The 19,444-nt window shown below is 49.5% G+C and overlaps 1 protein-coding gene across 4 annotated transcripts in view; it reads right to left on the bottom strand.

Moving 5' to 3' along the window:
• The window catches only part of IL6R (interleukin 6 receptor), a 62,036-nt gene that overhangs the window by 20,932 nt on the left and 21,660 nt on the right, over nt 1–19,444 (bottom strand). For 2 of the 4 annotated variants that reach the window (XM_050754356.1, XM_050754376.1), the window contains exons 2-7: nt 18,122–18,370; nt 16,964–17,087; nt 12,891–13,072; nt 12,436–12,602; nt 11,481–11,622; nt 1,768–1,860 (exon numbers count right to left, since the gene is read on the bottom strand). In XM_050754356.1, coding sequence (XP_050610313.1) covers nt 1,768–1,860; nt 11,481–11,622; nt 12,436–12,602; nt 12,891–13,072; nt 16,964–17,087; nt 18,122–18,370 — 957 coding nt within the window. The remainder of the gene's footprint in view (nt 1–1,767; nt 1,861–11,480; nt 11,623–12,435; nt 12,603–12,890; nt 13,073–16,963; nt 17,088–18,121; nt 18,371–19,444) is intronic. The other 2 variants (XM_050754387.1, XM_050754366.1) reach the window with 1 other exon arrangement.

Genomic DNA, 19,444 nt, shown 5'->3' with positions numbered 1-19,444 from the left:
TCTGAGGTCGGGAGTCCCAGACCAGCCTGACCAACATGGAGAAACTCCATCTCTACCGAAAATACAAAATTAGCCGGGTATGCTGGCACATGCCTGTAATCCCAGCTACTCGGGAGGCTGAGGCAGGAGAATCACTTGAACCCGGGAGGCAGAGGTTGCGGTAAGCAGAGATCATGCCATTGCACTACAGCCTGGGCAACAAGAGTGAAACTCTGTCTCAAAAAAAAAAAAAAAACCCAGCATGCTGGAGATAACCAAATATCCAACCATAAGGGACTAGTTATAGAAATTATGATATAACTACATAATGCAGAAACCTTTAAAATTTATATATATATATATATATATTTTTTTTTTTTTTTTGAGATGGAGTTTCACTCTTTCACCCAGGCTGGAGTGAAGTGGCACGATCTTGGCTCACTGCAACCTCCATCTACTGGGTTCAAGTGATTCTTCTGCCTTAGCCTCCCAAGTACTTGGGATTATAGGCGCCCGCCACTACACCCAGCTAATTTTTGTATTTTTAGTAGAGACAGGGTTTCACCATATTCACCAGGCTGGTCTCGAACTCCTGACCTCAGGTGATCTACCCGCTTTGCCTCCCAAAGTGCTCGGATTACAGGCATGAGCTACCGTGCCCGGCCAGTTATTATACATTTTCAGAGACAGGGTCTCCCTCTGTCGCCAGGCTGCAGTGCAATGGCATGACGATGGCTCACTCACTGTAGCTTAACTTCTGGGCTTCAGTGATCCTCCCATCTCAGCTTCCCAAGTGTCTGGGACTACAGCCGTGTGCCACCACGCCCGGCCAAAACTGTTTTAGAAAAACATTGAAGACATGACATAATGCTGTACAAAAAATGCAAGACAAGAAAAATGCCACGTATTTTGATCCAAACTTTCTAAAGAAATATATTTTTATGATTATTTATTGTGTACTACAGTATATATAATAATACTATATATTTGCACACAGGAAGAAAATGGAAAGATACACATCACCAGAGATAAGCACTATTTCAATTTCCTTCTATGCACCTTTTTGCAATAAAAAATATATAACAAACAAATATTCATTTGCCTGTGTGGGTTTAGTACACATTGCAGCAGCAGGCACCCTCACGGCTCCCTCCCCCTCCACGGGAACAGTGTGTCTGCAGAAACCCCAAGGCAAGAGGAGGCTAAGCATCCAAGCGAAAGCCCGGGCCTGGGCCTTAACCGTAACAGGCAGTGAGTGGAATGCTCTGGATTTCAAAATATTCTCTTGTCAGCTCATCATTTTTCCATCAAGAATTCTAAAATTCCACAGAATGGTTTATACAAAAATCATGAGCCTCACTGGGCCAGGAGTAAGAAGGACTAGCAAGGAGGCAGGGAGAGGGTGACCCTGCTTCTGCATGGGGGAGGGTTTCCAGAATTCCTGGAATATGCTGTCACCAGTAAGGGGGAAACCACACACCCGAAGCACTAGAGGGAGTATAAGAATGCATCCACTCTTCCCATTGTACAGAGGGGAAACAGAGGCCCAGAGAGGGAAAGCGACTTGTTCAAGGCCGCACAGCAAGTGTGACCAGAATTGAACCTAGAATTTATGGGCGGGACCCAGTTTCTTATTCCTTTGTGTTCTTCCCAGCTCAGTCCAGCCCAGCAGAGAACAGTCATACACTCATAGCCCAGGGTATCTAAAGCATGACCTGAGGGCATGGAGAAGCTAGAATGAAAGCTAAAATCAGAAGACAAAGAAGACGGAGCAGGCCGGACTCACACCTGTAATCCCAGCACTTTGGGAGACTGAGGCGGGAGAATCCCTTGAGGCCAGGAGTTTGAGACCAGCCTGGGTAACATAGTCAAACCTTGTCTCTAAAAAAAAAAAAAAGAAGAAAACAAGAAGATGGGGCAGCCCTAAATAGAAAATATGGCTTCCCACGGATGCTCATGCGGCCCAGCAGTTTGCCAAACCCAGCCAGAGTCAGTTTCATCTGGAGCCTTGTAGGCTCCACCTTGCTTGTCACCGCAGAACCATGGAAATGAGACTCAGTCATTAGGGTTTTTTAAAGGCTCCCCATACTATACTCAAGACAGATGCTTCAGGAAGAAAGTTTCTACCCACAGTCCTGACCCCCAACACCGCCTGTGGCCCAGAGAATGCCCAGTAACCTCTGGAGGCTCAGGTTGCTGGGGTTAAAGTGGGAATGAACCACAAAGCCACAGGAAGAGGGGAGGAGAGACCGTGGGACCCACAGGCTCAGCAGCGCCAGGCAGCTCCTCCATGCTGAGCCAGCAGACCCTACTTCACACCTTTCCTCACAGCCTTTCAACCACCCAACAGACAGCTCATCACTGCTCCTCTATTCATACAGAAACAAATACATAAACCTCACTGAGGAGCCTCCCAAGGAGAAATGACTCACCTCCAGCTGGGTCCCAAACGCCACTCGGAATGGTCTGCAGAGAGAAGCCTAGTGGCTTCAGAAAAGGCTGTGTGTACATCTCCACAGTGTCTGGTGCCAAAAGCGCCCCTTGTTCTCAGGTTTCACCCTTTCTCATTTGGGAGGATGGGTGTGGGGGAGCCGTTAAAGCAAGGTCGTTTTTTGTTATTAAGACAGGGTCTGGCTCTGTTGCCCAGGCTGGAGTGCAGTAGTGCAATCATAGGTCATTGCAGCCTCCAACTGCTGGGCTCAGGTGATCCTCCCACCTCAGCCTCCCACTTAGCTAGGACTACAGGTATGCACTGCTATGCCCGACTAATTTTTTTTAAACTTTTTTTTTTTTTTTTTTGTAAAGACAGGGTCTCCTTATGGTAGCTGGCTGGTCTCTATCTCCTGGGCTCAGGCAATCCTCCCCCCTCAGCGTCCTAAAGTGCTGGGATTATAGGCCTGAGCCACCACGCCCAACCAAGCATCTTTTCTTTTAAGAAATTATGGTGATGGTTGGCCAGGCGCAGTGGCTCACGCCTGTAATCCCAGCACTTTGGGAGGCCGAGGCGGGCGGATCACGAGGTCAGGAGATGGAGACCATCCTGGCGAACACGGCGAAACCCCATCTCTACTAAAAACACAAAAAAATTAGCCGGGCATGGTGGCGGGTGCCTGTAGTCCCAGCTTCTAGGGAGCCTGAGGCAGGAGAATGGCGTGAACCCAGGAGGCGGCAGAGCTTGCATTGAGCAGAGATGGCGCCACTGCACTCCAGCCTGGGGGACAGAGCGAGACTCTGTCTCTAAAAAAAAAAAAAAAAGCTGGCAACCTTAATTGGTCCCCAGAATTGTTTTTGAAATTTTATAGACCCGTGAAATCCCAATGTTTAGGAATCGCCCAGTTGTGCACAGGGATGTCAGGTGGGTAGGCAAGGGGAGGATGCGGGAGGAGGGGTCGTGGAGAGAGGCAGGAAGAGTGGCGTGCACCAGGACGGCTGACTGCTAGATACTACTGAGATGTGGTGAGAATCCAAACCAAGGCAGAGACGTTTGGCGTGATGTGCAAGCTCCTGGCTGGGTGGCTGGGTGGGTGGCGTGTCTGTCCCCTGGACAAGCAGGACAGGAAGGTCTGTGAGGGGTGTGATATGTTTGGTTTGGGTCATGCTGAGCACCTGGCACAGGAGGGAGGATCTGGCCAGAAGTCTGGGCCGAGTTGAAGACATGAATCCAGAGCTCGAGAGACAGGCTTGGCAGGAGACACGGGTGAAAGGCAGTCCTGCTGGCATTTATTGCACCCTTGTCATGTGCCAGGCTCTGTGCTAATTGCTTCTCACCTCATTGAAGACTCACAACCCAGCAAGGCTGGGGTTCGGGTTTTTTGAGGCAGGCATTACTATTCCCACTTGACAAATAAGCTAACTGAGTCTCAGTGAGGTACTTCCCCAGGGTCGTGCTGGTCAAGGGCAAGGGCAGCAACTACACCGAATGCTACCTGACTCCAGAGTCAGTGCTCTGCACAAAGTGGCAGGTGATGCAGTAGAAGTGGCGGGGCCCCCAGTGGAATGTTCCAGAAAGCTGCAGAAAACAGGGCCGAGAGGGAATTCGGGGATGCCACATGGAGAAGTGAACAGGGCAAAATCTCTCCAGAAATGTGTAACCAAGGCTCTGTAACCCCAGAATGTCCCACTTGGGAGTGCTGCAGAGAGGAACAAAACAAACTCCTCCAGAATGGACCGCCAAAGAGTTTGAGAAGATAATATATAGCTGGAGGGACCAACTGCTCAGTCCTGGCTTCAGGGCACCCCCTCATGTGCAAATGCAAACCTTTGGCAGTACCTCCTCCAACAGGTGTGATTCCCATTCTTGGGGAATAAAGGAGGGAGTTAAAGGGATGTGTGAGGAGCAAGGAATAATCCCCTTGTGCCTAATGGGCTTTTCCCAGGCATTTTGCCCCATGCCCTCTTTGAAAAGGGGCTCCAGCCTGGCTCAGTGGCTCATGGCTATAAATCCCAGAGCTTTGGGAGGCCGAGGCAGGAGGATCACTCAAGGCCTGTGCAACATAGGGTGACCTCATCTCTGTAAAATATTTTTTAAAAAATTAGCCGGGCATCGTGATGCATGCCTATAGTGCTAGCTACTCAGAGGCTGAGGCAGGAGTTCAAGGCTGGAGTGAGCTATGATTACGCCACTGCACTCCGGCTTGGGCAACAGAGTGAGATCCCATCTCTTAAAAAAAAAAAAAAAGAAAAGAAAAGAAAAAAAAAAAGAAGAATATGATTTTGTGGTTCCCCCAGACTCAGTGTTGATGTGACAGGCAGAACTCCCATCAGGGGAGGATAAATTCAGAACTCCCGCTTGAGAGAAAGCCGCCAACCACGCGCCCTGTCCACGGGTACCAGCCTGCACAATTTCCATGAGCCGCCGCTGCAGGTGCTGACAGACGTGACCTGGCCTTGCTGGCCAAAGCAGGGCTACGACAGAGTGACTCTGGGACCCCCAACTTCATGCAAAAGGCTGTCCTGGGCTACAGTCTGTGCTGGGGCCAAGCCCCAGCCTCAAGGGTACCTTCAGCACCTGCTGAAGTCCAGGCTCCAGAGCCCCCCTCTATGGCATTCCACTTCCACTCCTACAGGGGCCCACCAAGGCCGGCCTCCACCTGTCCCACTCAGACCACCCACCCACACATGTGTCAGCCTCACCAAGCAGCTCCCTGCCACCCTCCCCTTGCTCACAGTTCCGTGCCTTTGTACCTGCTGTTCCCTCTGCCTACAATCCCCATTTTCTATCTGGGACCCTCCTACACATCCTTTAAGACACAATTCAATTGTCACCTCCTCCATGAAGCTTTTCCTGCTATCTCTAAACCGCCCCAACAGAACAGTCTGCTTACAGCCTTATCGTGCTGTAAGCACCATCTATTACATATTAGATATACTACGGTGGGACATGCGCCCTCCTCCAGCCCTCTCAGCACATACTAAAACCACCAGGAAAGTTTTCTCAAACCGCCCACTCCATTTCCTCCTCCAGACTCTAACGCAGTGAGTTCAGGATGGCCTCCAGGATACTGATTCTGGGATGCCTCTGGTCCCACTCTCCTCCTCCCAAGCAGCAGCACTGTCCTGTAATTGCTGATCCCCTTACATGTGCAGTATGCTTTAGCATTTCTAAAGAATATTTTTTCATCAGACTCACAAAAACTCTCTGAAAGGAACAAGATTGATGCTATCATCCCTACTTTACAGATGACAAGACTGAGGCTCTGAGAGCTGAACTAACTTTACCAAGGTCATACAACCTGACTCCCAGGTGCTTCCCAGGACCTCTGTGTCTCCCAAAGGCCACCACTCCCACACCTAGGCTGGGAGGCAGGTGCATCCTGTCTGTCTGGGCCTTGAGAGCTGAAGGTCCTTGGGGTGGGTAAGCTCACCCCACACGGTGATACAGTGTCTAGTACACTGACGCATCCCTAACAGCCTAATAACTGTGGTCCATAACAAACACCTCACCTAGTGTTCTAACCTTCCTCTTATTTTTCAGAACTGTCTGCCAGTTTCCAACCTGAATCCCCCTCTTGCATCAGAATCATCCAAGTTCCTCTTGCTCGCCCTCAGCAGAGAGGGGAGCAGCAGGTTTCTTTCTTGGATATATTCACCACTGGGTTTTGAAGACTTCTCCTGCCTCAAACCACATATGTATAGGGTGGAGGGCTCAAATTCTTCCGCTCCTTATGTGAGAAGAAACCAACTGTTCTGTCTGAGCTCCCACAGAAGCTGTGTGTATGCCACAGAAGTATGTCCACCCGAGGCTGGAAAGTGAAGACCATACCCAGTGCTGGCCAGACAGCCCCCACCACACCATCTTCCAAGAGAGGGAGGGTGTCAGCAACTTAAAGAGGGACATCCACAAATGAGACCAGATTCAGAGGAAGGGAGCCAGACAGGTAAAGAATTCACAGACCATCCCATATAACAGCCTGGGAAGAGGAGCCCAAGCAGATGCAAGTCTGGGAACTCCAAAAGAATTCAGAGAGAGCAGACTAGGAAATTTGTCATCGGTTATCCCTGAGGACAGAGCAAGGGCCAGTGAGGCCAGAGTTAGGTTCACATAAGAAAGAACTTTCTATTTAAATAGATATTTCTCCAAAGATACATGAATGGCCAAGAAGCACATGAAAAGATGCTCAGCCTGGGCGTGGTGGCTCACGCCTGTAATACCAGTACTTTGAGAGGCCTAGACGGATGGCTCACTTGAGGTCAGGAGTTGAGAGCAGCCTCGCCAACACGGCAAAACCCCATCTCTGCTAAAAATACAAAATTTAGCTGGGTGTGGTGGTGCACGCCAATCCCAACTACTCGGGAAGCTGAGGCACGAAAATCACTTGAACCCAGGAGGTGGAGGTTGCAGTGAGCCAAGATCACCCCACTGCACTCCAGACTGGGTGACAGAGTGAGACTCTGTCTCAAAAAAGACATTAATCATTAGGGAAATGCAAATCAAAACCACAATGAGATAACACTTCACATCCACAAGGAGGACTATTGCAGCAAAATGAAAAATAACAAGTGTTGGCAAGGATGTGGAGAAATTGGAATCCATATACACTCTGGTGTAAGTGTAAAATGGTGCAGCCACTGTGGAAAACGGCATGGCATTTCCATGAAAATTTAAAATTAGAATTACCATATGATACCACAAATATACTTCTGAGTATATACACACAAAAGAACTGAAAGCAGGAATCTAAACAGATATTTCACAGCCACGTTTATAGCAGCATTATGCACAACAACCAAAATGGGGAAGCAAACCCAGTGTCCCCCGACCAACGAATGAATCAACAAAGTATGGTGTCTCTACACAATGGAATAGTATTCAGCCTTAAAAAGGGAGGAAAGTCTGACACATGTTATAACATGAATAAATCTTGAAGATACTATGCTAAGTGAAGTAAGTCAGTAACCAAAAGACAAATACTCTCTGATTCCACTTATTTGAAGTACCTGGAGTGCAGCCTGGGCAACATGGTGAAACCTTGTCTCTATAAAAAATACAAAAATTAGCCAGGCATGGTGGTGCATACCTGTAGTCCCAGCTATTTGGGAGGCTGAGGTGGGAGGATTTCTTGAGCCCAGGAGGTCAAGGCTGCAGTGAGCATGATCGCACGCCACTGCACCCCAGCCTGGGTGGTAGAGGGAGAACCTATCTCAAAAAAAAAAAAAAAAGAAAAGAAAAGAAAAAAGAAAGAAAAAGAGAGAGGGAGAGGGCCAGGCGCAGTGGCTCACGCTTGTAATCTCAGCACTTCGACGGATCACTTGAGGTCAGAAATTCAAGACCGGCCTGGCCAACATGGTGAAACCCCATCTCTACTAAAAATAAAAAAATTAGCCAGGCGTGGTGGCAGATGCTTGTAATCCCAGCTACTCAGGAGTCTGAGGCTGGAGAATTGCTTGAACCCGGGAGGCAGAGGTTGCAGTGAGCCAAGATCACGACAGTGCACTCCAGCCTGGGTGGGCGACAGAGTGAGACTTAGTCTCAAAAAGAAAAAAAAAAAAAAAAAAGAGAGAGAGAGAGAGAGAAAGAGACAAAGGCAGGTAGGCAGGCAGGCATGCAAGCAAGCAAACAGTCAAGCAAATGAAGTACCTAGAGTAGTCAAACTCACAGAGAAAGCAAGTAGAATGGTGGTTGCCATGAGCTGGGGGAAGGAGTGGGTGAAAGGAGAGTTACTGTTTAACAGATTCTGAGTTTCAATTTTACAAGATGAAAAAAGTCCTGGAGAAGTAAAGTGGTGATGGTTGCACAACGATACTTAATGCCACAGAGCTGTACACTTAAAAATAATATAAATGGGCAGGGCGCGGTGGCTCATGCCTGTAATCTCAGCACTTTGGGAGGCTGAGGTGGGTGAATCACCTGAGGTCAGGGGTTCAAGACCAGCCTGACCAATATGGTGAAACCTCATCTCCACTAAAAATACAAAAATTAGCCAGGCACGGTGGCGGGTGCCTGTAGTCCCAGCTACTCAGGACGCTGGCATAGGAGAATTGCTTGAACCCGGGAGGTGGAGGTTGCATTGAGCTGAGATCACGCCACTGCACTCTAGCCTGGGTGACAGAGCAAGACTCCATCTCAAAAAATAATAATAATAATATAAATGGTAAATATTATATTATATATATTTTACAATTTGAAAATTTTTAGACGAGGAAACTTTCTAACAAAATGAGATTGCTTCAAGCTGCTTATGACTATCTAAACTAAGCGGCTGGAATAAAAGGTAAAATAGGGGTCAGCCTATATCTGGAATTCCTATTCCTCTGCATGATGTTAGAGCTGATTTCCGCCCCCCACCTTAAAAAGGCCCCCAAAGCCATACTGATGCTCAGCATTCAGATAAGTCAGTGTATTTGGCTCAAAGTATACACAAATCAAAGAAAACCATGGACAGGTCAATATGATCTACCCTGAAGGATGCACTGATTTATTAAAATGGTCTAAGATATAGTAGTTAGGCCCCACTCCTTGTCCAGGCCTGAGCAGGAAAAAAGCTTTTGAGGAGAGGGCCCAATAGAAAGCTGCCTCCTGTTCTTGATGAACAGGGAAAGTGCCAACAAAGATGGAAGCTTGTACTTGATATTACTGCATCCAACTAGGATTACATCCTAAGCCCCAGCCTACTCCTCTGGCTCTCCCCAGGACAGGAAAGACAAGGGACAAGGACCCCACAGAACAAAGCCAGCCAGGAGGCACAGCCATCACCCCACACCATCCAATCTGGCAGAAGAATGTGCAGCTGACAGATGAAAGCCTTCTCTCCCTGGGGCCAGGGCTGGGAGAAAGTGGCAGGGGTAGGGATGGGACTGATGTCAATTCTGCCTTTTCCTTTTTATCCATACTTACTCAAATACATGGGTATCTTATTCTTTTTTTTTTTTCCTAACTGTGAGTTATTTAAGAATGATTAATTTGATTCAACTATGCCACAGGGCTAGAAACATTTGACCCCAAAGTGAGCCAGGAGGCCATTCTACAACAAAAACACTGGGAAAAATAAAACAGATTGCTACAAGAGGTAGTAAGCTCTCTGGCTCTGGAAGCATTCAAGCAGAGGCTGGCTGACCACTGTCTGGGTTGTGGTCAGGGAGATTCCTGCATTGTCTGCTTAATCCTAACCTTTCATAGCAGGGTGTTGATAGATAATGTCTCAAGTGGTTTTATCGGGAAAAGAAAAAAAAGCCATATAAGCTTGTTGTTTAGAGTTAAAGAGGGCACCAACAGAGGAACTAGAAACAGAAAGAGTCAAGCAACTTCCTTAGAAAGCAGGACTAGAAATGGAAGGCATGGGACAAGGGACCACTGCTCAGTGTTATAAGCTGTTTATTACTTCTTTGCCACGTGCATGTATTAATTTGATTACAATTTTAAAAGTTTAGGCCAGGCGCGGTGGCTCACACCTGTAATCCCAGCACTTTAGGAGGCTGAGACGGGTGGATCACGAGGTCAGGAGTTCAAGAGCAGCCTGGCCAAAATAGTGAAACCCCATCTCTACTAAAAAATACAAAAATTAGCTGGGCGTGGTAGCGTGCGCTTATAGTCCCAGTTACTCGGGAGGCTGAGGCAGGAGAATGGTGTGAACCCGGGAGGCAGAGTTTGCAGTGAGCCGAGATCACGTCACTGCACTCCAGCCTGGGTGACAGAGCAAGACTCCGTCTCAAAAAAAAAAAAAAAAATTTTTTTTTTTTCAAATTTAGCCAGGTGCGGTAGCTCACACCAGTAATCCCAGCACTTTGGGAGTCTGAGGCTGGTGGATTGCTTGAGGCCAAGAGTTCAAGACCAGCCTGGGCAACATGGTGAAACTCTGTCTCTACAAAAAAATTTTTTAAAATTAGCCAGGCGTGGTGGCACATGCCTGTGGTCCCAGCTACTTAGGAGACTGAGGCAGGAGGATTGCTTGAACTCAGGAGGCAGAGGTTGCAGTGACCTGCGATTACACTGCTGTACTCCATCCTGGGTAACAAGGAGAAACCCTGTCTCCAAAAAAAAAAAAAATTTAAGTTTAAAAAAATTTCCATGGGGTTTTTAAAAATATATACTGATGATGGAGTTACTAAGTTTCCAAAAGTAACTGACAACATGGGGAATATCACGTTTATACATATAAATACACACACACATACATGTACCTAGAAAAAGGAAAGCAGCATACTAACATGATCTCACTGGTTTTCTCTAGGGAGTAAAACTACTGGTGATAATTATTCTTCATATTTTTCTGGAATTTTTCATGTTCTACAACAAACATGCTAATTTCAACAGTCCTCAAATGGCAATTATTATTACCTTTAACATTTGAAAAAAATAAAAAGCATGAGTGACTGCCCTAGATTAAATACGGCTAACTTCGCATCCCTCCAGCAGTGGCGGGATCCCCACCCGCCTGCCCTGAGTCTGGGCTGGCAGCTGAGGATGAGAAGCCACAGGGAGAACCAAGGGCCCCGGCCACCAGCCAGCACCATCGTCAGACATGTGACCAAGGCCACCTCAGACCATCCCAATCTGATGGCAGCTGCATTCCTGATTCAGGCAAGACCAGCAGAAAAGCTGCCTAACTGACTGTATTTTTGGAATCTCAAGCAGATAAATGATTGCCGTTTTAAGCTGCTAGCTGTTTATTTCTTTTGAGACAGAGTTTCGTTCCTGTCGTCCAGGCTGGAGTGCAATGGTGTGATTTCGGCTCACTGCAACCTCTGCCTCCCGGGTTCAAGAGATTCTCCTGCCTTAGCCTCCTGAGTAGCTGGGATTATAGGCAACCGCCACCATGTCCAGCTAATTTTTTGTACTTTTAGTAGAGACGGGGGTTTCACCACATTGGCCAGGCTGGTCTCGAAATCCTGACCTCAGGCAATCCACCCGCCTCAGCCTCCCTCCCAAAATGCTGGGATTACCAGTGTGAGCCACCGCACCTGGCCTAAGCCACTAGTTTTGAGGCGACTTGTCACATAGCAATGGATATCTGATGCAATGACAGTTGAAACATCCCTTCCTTCCTCAGTGCCCACCCCAGTACCTGTCCAAGGCGTGCCCATGGCCTCCGGGCTCCACTCGCTCCACTCGCCTTGCCCAAACTCCTCCTGGGCACGAAGCTGCACCACGTGCCTCAGGCCGCTCCAGGCGTCGTGGATGACACAGTGATGCTGGAGGTCCTTGACCTGAGGGCGGGGGCACAGTGACTGGGGAGGGGTCCAGGGTGGTGCTGGGCAGGCATCTCCCCAGTGGGTTGGTGCCTTGACCAGCCCTGTGCTTCAGCTGGCAGAGGCCTCTAGAGGCTCCCACCACCCCGGAGGCTCCACTAGTGAGGGGTTGCCCTCAGGGCCCACGGGAGCTGAATCAGAAAGTCCCTGCCCCACCCATGCACTACAGAATCCTGCAAGCCACAATGCTTGACATGTTTATAGCCCAAATCCCTTCCCACATTGCTCTCCTCACAGGCAAGCCTGGGAAGAGGAGACTGGCCTAGCATTATCCTTCTCATTTAATAAATGATATATCACCAAGGCTCAGAAAGCTTAAAACATTTATCCAAAGCAACGAAGGTAGCCAATTTTGAAGCAGGACCTAGAGCCTATGGTTTTCTTTTTAGTACTCTTTCTTTCTTTCTTTCTCTCTTTTTGAGATGGAGTCTCACTCTGTCACCCAGGCTGGAGTGCAGTGGTGTGATCTCCACTCACCGCAACCTCCACCTCCCGGGTTCAAGGGATTCTCCTGTCTCAGCCCCCGAGTGGCTGGGATTACAGGCGTGCACCACCACGCCTGGCTATTTTTCGTAATTTTAGTAGAGATGGCATTTCACCATGTTGGCCAGGCTGGTCTCCAACTCCTGACCTCACATGATCCGCCCACCTTGGCCTCCCAAAGTGCTGGGATTACAGGCGTGAGCCACCATGCCTGGCCTCTAGTATCCTTTCTACTATGCCTAAGCATCTGGGGGCACCTCTCTGACCAGAAGTAAAACATAAATTTACCATCCATGTTGTGAATGTCTTTGACCGTTCAGCTCGATATCTGAGCTCAAACCGTAGTCTGTAGAAAGATGAGTTCCAGGAGTGGGGGTCTTGCCAGGTGACACTGAGCCAGCGGGGGTTTCTGGCCACGGCAGTGACTGTGATGTTGGCAGGCGGATCAGGCTGCACTGTGGGAAAAGGGAGCATGGCTCCTATGCAGCAGCAAATATAGTGTAGAGAAGCTCATGTAGGCTGAGTTCCCAGCAGGCAGGGCCCCACCCAGCCCCGTTCACTCCCCAGGCACAGCTCCACAAGGGCCTGCTTCATCATTGCCACACCTCCCCGCAAGCAACGCCCAAAAGCCACCAACTCACCAAATCCCTCAACCACCCCTTCCCTGCCCCTCTGAGAAGTCGATAAGAAGGATTAAATAAAAAATGAAGGAAACTGCTGGAGAGGGGGAAGAGCTTACGTACAGATTCCACAACCCTGAAAGGTCTGAGTTTTGCTGAGCTTGCTCCCGACACTACTGGCGACGCACATGGACACTATGTAGAAAGAGCTGTCTCCCTCCGGGACTGCCAACTGGCAGGAGAACTTCTGGGACTCCTGGGAATACTGGCACGGCTCCTGGAAGTCTTCGGCCGGACTGTTCTGACTGTTAGACACAAAACAAGGGCAGGGCTCGCCTGTCAGTTTCGCATAGACTCAAGAGCGGAGAGAAGGGGGAAATGGAAACCCGGGGTTTGAATCCCAGCTCCAGACTCATGAGCCCTGTATCTCTAAGTCTTCTTTTCTCATTTACAAACAGGAATATTAATACTACCTATCTCGTAGGGGTTCTGTTAAGATTATTATTATTTTTTTTTTTGAGATGGAGTCTCACTGTGTCGCCCAGGCTGGTGTACAGTGGTGCAATCTCGGCTCACTGCAACCTCTGCCTCCAGGTTCAAGAGATTCTCCTGCCTCAGCCTACCGAGTGTGCCCGGCTAATTTTTGTGTTTTTAATAGAGATGGGGTTTCACCATGTTGCCCAGGCTGTTGGCAACATGTTGCACCACGTAAGCCATCATGCCTGGCTGGTTCTGTTAAGACTGAAAAATAAGGGCTGGGCGCGGTGGCTCATGCCTGTAATTCCAGCACTTTGGGAGGGCAAGGAGAGCAGATCATGAGGTCAGGAGTTCGAGACCAACCTGGCCAATACGGTGAAACCCTGTCTCTACTAAAAAAAAAAAAAAAAAAAAAAAAAAATTAGCCTGGCGTGGTGGCACATGCCTGTCCCAGTTACTCGGGAGGCTGAGGCAGAAGAATCACATGAACCCAGGAGGCAGAGGTTGCAGTGAGCAGAGATCGCGCCACTGCACTCCAGCCTGGGCGACAGAGTGAGACTCCATCTCAAAAAAAAAAAAAAAAAAAAAAAAAGAGCAATAAATGTAAAATCTACAGATGAGGAAACTAGCTGGATTTATAAATATATATAAACATGTAGCCTAGCGCCTGGCACGAAGGGTGAGGGGAGCTAGGCTGGAGGGCTCAGCCAATCACTCAGGCCTTGGTGGGCTGGCCAGCTCTGGTCTCCTGCTGGGTCTGTGCTCTTGGCACTGTAGGGGATGTAGAAATGAATCGAGAGGCCCCACCCTGGCTTTAAGGCACTAACAAAAAAGACCTGTCCTCAGATGACTAGACACCCAGCAGAAACGCCACTCCAGAGACTCAAAAAGTGCTAGAGGGGTTCTGGCAGGTGAGTCCAGAAAAGAATTCTGGGTGACTGAAGACATTCGAGGTGAGTCAGTCACCATCCCACCTGGCCTGGAAACCTAAGGTTTCACCCTTTTATGACACATGTGGGGATATGAGGCCACGTCAGCCACTCACCATCTGGCTGGGGTGATGAGTCTGCCATCTCTGACTTGGGTTCGAACCCTGGGCTCCTGCTGAGTCCAGCACATGGGACAAACCCAACCTTTCCAGGATGAGTTAAAGCCCCCTTTCTCCTCCCCCCAACACCACCCAGGCTTCCACCCAGCCACAAAGGCAGGGTCACCGACTGCTTTACGTGTGTGCCCAGGCGGGGTCAGAGGGCCGGGGCTCAGTCTTGTTGGCCTGCATCTCTCCCACTGCCCCAGCATCACGCCTGGTCCAAGGCAGAGGCTGAACTCGCCCATGCCTGCGGAAGAAGGAGTGAATGGTGCTGCAATTGGGCCAGGGTATGAAAGCAGACACACAAGAGAAAAAAGCAGAGAAAAAGCAGAGCTCCCAGTAATCCCTTTCCAGGGGCCTGTCTCTTCCAGGCCCTGCAGTGGCCTGAGGTCCGGGTGGGGCCTCAGTGGGGGCTGGGGCCCCTGAGGCTCTCGCAGCTACTTCCCCTGCTCTTTCCTCACTTCAAAGGTGCCCAGTGGCCATGCTGACTTTTCAAAGCAGATGGAAGCAAAGGCTCGAGGCTGCTCAGGAGGAGGACAAGCACTGCAACACGGACACCGCACTCTCTCCCACTCCTGCTGTCAACATGGAAAGTATTCCAGTCAAGCCGGGCGCGGTGGCTCACGCCTGTAATCCCAGCACTTTGGGAGGCCGAGATAGGTGGATCACCCTAGGTCAGGAGACCAGCCCAGCTAACATGGTGAAACCCCATCTCTACTAAAAATACAAAGATTAGCCGGGCGTGGTGGCGTGTGCCTGTAATCTCAGCTACTCAGGAGGCTGAGGCTGGAGAATCGCTTGAGCCCAGGAGGCGGAGGTTGCAGTGGGCTGAGATCATGCCACTGCACTCCAGCCTGGGCGACAGAGCGAAACTCCATCTCAAAAAAAAAAAAAAAAGTATTTCATTTGAAGTGTCAGACGTGACAGAGATTTCCACAGGCTGGCCTGGGAAGTTGCCAGCCACCGTCTCTATCCTGCCTATTCCTGTCTATGGTACAAGCCTTTGAGGTACAAACAAGGCGTATCCTTCGCTGGACTGTGAAGCTACCCAGGCTTGGGGCATGAGCTGACAGTGCTGATGGCAGCTGCATCACTCACAGATGGGTAATCCGCACTTTTCATCATAGAGGACAGAACAAAAATAAGCCTGCTGGGCAGCCCAGTAACTCTGTGGAAACAGACCCAAGTGGGAGCCAAACCACCCTGCTGTCACTGCTCTGGCTTTCTGATGCAGTAGTCCTGCCTTATCTGAGGTTTTGCTTTCCAAGATTTCGGTTACCTGTGGTCAACTGCGGTCCAAAAATATTAAATGGAAAATTCCAGAAATAAGCACTTCGGAAGTTTTAAACTGCCCTCTGTTCTGAGAAGTGTGATGAGATTTCATGCCGTCCCGCCCAGGACGTGAATCATCGCTTTGTTCAGCATTCCCGCGCTGTACATGCTACTCGTCGCTCGTCCTGACATCCACCGCCATCATCATGGCTCGGTGATCCAGAGTCACCCAAAACAGGTGATCCTCCTTCTGACACATGGTCAGAAAGTCCTAGTAGCCTAACACCAAGTCACAATGCCTACATCATTCACCTCACTTCATCCCATCATGCAGGCATTTCACGACCTCACATCATCACAAGAAGGGTGAGTACAGTAATAAGAGATTTTGAGAGAGAGACCACGTTTGCATAACTGTTATTACAGTATATTATTATCATTGTTCTATGCTATTATTAATTATTAACTTCTTACTGTACCTAACTTATAAATTAAACTATCATAAGTACATATCTATAGAAAAACATAGTATATATAGAGTTCAGCACCATTTGCAATTTCAGGCATCCACTAGGGGTCTTGGAATGTGTCCTCCTTGCCACTGTAGTCTGATGACTGATAGCTCAAAATCAATTGTAAACCTCTGGACTGGGGAGACGGTGGCTCTGGGATGGAGACCGGCAAAACCGCAGAGGCAGATTTGTTTTCAGCATCTTCTACCTCCTCTACATGCATGCCTGAACCCATCCCAAGTCTTCCCACGTTAAGCCGTCTTCCTGTGATGATGCAGGGACCCTCAGGCACCCTCAGGCAGGCGTGACTTCTTGCCCCATGGCCCCTAGCTCCCTCTCCCCTGCCCATCACCGCTTTCTCTCTCATGCCTTTATCATGGAAATAGCCTGATATGCCCACAAGGGCCCAGACACTGATAAGAGGCTGGCTGTGCTACCCTCTCCTAGGGACATTTGCATGTTTTTCAGAGCAACCTTCGGACTTTGAATGAAATCAGACAGACTGGGACTGAATTCTCAGCAGAACCACTTACTAGTTAAGTGACCCAAACCCATTAATCAGTCTCTGGGCCTCAGTCTCTCCATCTGTTAAGTGAGAAAAATAACGCCCACTTCCCATAGCTGTTGTGATAACAGTGAATAGGACAAGATTCCAAGCACAAGTACAGTGCCTAGCTCAGGGGGGCAGTCAAATGTAAATCTCAGTTTCCTCTCATCTCCTCTTCCTCAGCCTGAAGGAATTACTTCCTAATGATAACGTTTTGAAATCACCTGAACCAGCCCCTCTCTGGGGGCCTCGGAAAGGAGGGAGCCGACGTGCACCCAGCTCAGCCCAAGATACTTACAACTTCCTCACCAACAGCACAGCCTTGGTCGTCGGAGATGGGGTGCTCCGAGGACCCCACTCACAAACAACGTTGCTGAGGGGGCTCTTCCGGAAGCAGGAGAGCTGGGGCTCCTCGGGGGGAACTGAAAGGAGAGCATCACAGGTGTGAGCAGGCCGGCGGGGATCCTAGGGTACACCCAACCTCGCAGGCAGGGCAGCCTCCCTTGAAGGGAACGCATGGCTAGGGGCCAGTCCTGGGGCCAGTCAGGACCAGACACCATGGCCACACTTCGCCACACACGAATGGAATCGCAGCTTGGAAATTAAAGGATACCAAAGACCTCATGTCAGTCTGGGACACGCATCCGGGACAGGGGAAGGGAAGCACCTCAGGGCCAACTTGTCTGAAGAGGAGATAGGATGATCGAAAAAAAAGTGCTTTGGAGTCACACAGACCTGGCTATGTGGCCTTGGGCAAGTCGTAGCCGCTCTTCAGTTTCCTCATGTATAAAATAAACTGATGATAATGTAATGATGATGGCAATGATGATAAGCCTGCTTTCTCTGACAAGGCTGCTGAAGGATTACAAGAGATAGAAGAAAGTGCCTTGGCATAGGGCTTGGCACACAGGACACTGGTTCCAGCAAGTCTTTATCTACGTGTGAGGGAGCTAAGAACTTGCTAATTCTAAAAAAAATAAGAATAGCTAATTTGAGAGCTTAGGATGTGCTATACAGACTTTTTAGCACCACATGTGTATGATACACACATACACACACACACAGGCAAATTCACATATACCCCCTTTGCAACAACTCTAAGGTAAGGTAATAAAATTAACCTTATTTTGCCAAAGATGACACTGAGGGGCGGAGAAGTTAAGCTGTATGTGAAGGAGCAGGATTTAAACCCAGGCTGCCTGACTCCGGGCCCCAGGCTATTCACCAGTTCACGGGAAGTCCTAACTCCCAAAGCCAATGTTTCCCATCAGTCAGACGCTCCCACCCAGCAGCTGTCTTTGCCGGCATCTGGGTGGCAGACATTGGTGGGCTTTCCCCAAAATTCTTGCACCAAGGAAACGGCGGGAGTTTGAAGGCTCAGACAGGGACTGTCTGGAATGCACAGAGCCTCATTTCTTATGAGAACTATCTCCAGGAGCTCTGAGGCACAACTCACCATCCACCAGCAAGTGCACAGTTCCAGCCGGGCGGCCGGCCCGGTAGCATGAATAGTTTCCAGAGTCATGGAGCTGCACCGACCTCAGCAGCAGCCTCCTTCCCACGCCAGCCCATCTGCTGAGGTGGGAGCCTACAGCTGGCTTCCTGAGAACCCAGTGAACAGTGGCATTGTCTTCCGGCTCTCCCCCTGGGCAGGTCAGAGTCACGCTGTCTCCTGGCAGACTGGTCAGCACACCTCTCGCCACCTCTGGAAGAGGGAGAAAACACTCGGTGAGCCCATAGCCACTGAAGAAGGGGCTTCATTCTGGTCTGAGGAAGCCACGAGAGGCCTCAGTGATAATCATGAAGTGGTCCAGGCTACCGTCACCTCTGCCTGGATTAGGGCAGCAGTCTCCTGGTGGCCTCCCCAACCTGGTCCTCACCATCCAGCTGCCTGGGAGAGCCTTCTGAAGCTACAATCCAGCCGCCCCACTCCCTGGATTAGAAAACCCTTCAAGGGCCTGCCACCATCCACAGGATGAGGTCCGAGCTCCTCAGCGTGGCCCGCAGGGCCCTGCTGTCCTTGGAGGTCTCATCTCTCCCCACTCCTTAGAAGGTGTGGAGCTCTCCCCTCAGCTCCCGTAGCTCTCCTCCTCACTCGTTCTTCACACATCATCCCCTCGACAATTCCTCCTATTCCAGGTCTTGGCCTAAATATCGTTTCCGGTCCCTCAGCTGCACTAGGCCCTCATTCTGCACTACGTCGCCCACACGCTGCCATGTAATTACCAATTCCGTGTCTCCCTTTCCCTCAAGACTCCAAGCACCACAGGAATAGGCACCCTGCTCTGTTGTTCTCTGTTACATTCCAGTGCCCGGGACGTTGCCTGGCCCATGGCAGGGGCCTGCTGAGCGCTTGATGAATGTGTGAATGAATGGATGCCCTTAGGAATGAATGCCAGGCACCCAAGTGCACATGTACACAGGAGGCCTCCGAATCGCAGGGTATTCATGGCAGAATGCCTATTGTACAGTTGGCAACCAAGGCACAGAAGGATCAGGAGACTGGCCCAGATGCACAGCTGGGGTAGAAACCAGAGCTTCTGGTTCCCTGTTCCACGCTCCCTCCAGTACCCTACATCTACTACAGCAATGCTGTGTTTACTCTAGGGACCAAACTGGAAGGTTAAAAAACAAAATGCATTATCTACCCCTTGAAAAAAAATTGGGTATATTCTACTATTCAAGAAAAAGGAGATTAAAGATTAAAGGAACAAGTACACTTTTTCTGAGTAGCAGTTATAGATTCATAGAATCTAAGATAAAAATTAGCCCAACCACC

The sequence above is a fragment of the Macaca thibetana genome, chromosome 1 (genome assembly GCF_024542745.1).
Source record: "Macaca thibetana thibetana isolate TM-01 chromosome 1, ASM2454274v1, whole genome shotgun sequence".
Taxonomy (NCBI): Eukaryota; Metazoa; Chordata; class Mammalia; order Primates; family Cercopithecidae; genus Macaca; species Macaca thibetana.
This window is presented reverse-complemented; position numbering and strand designations above follow the sequence as displayed.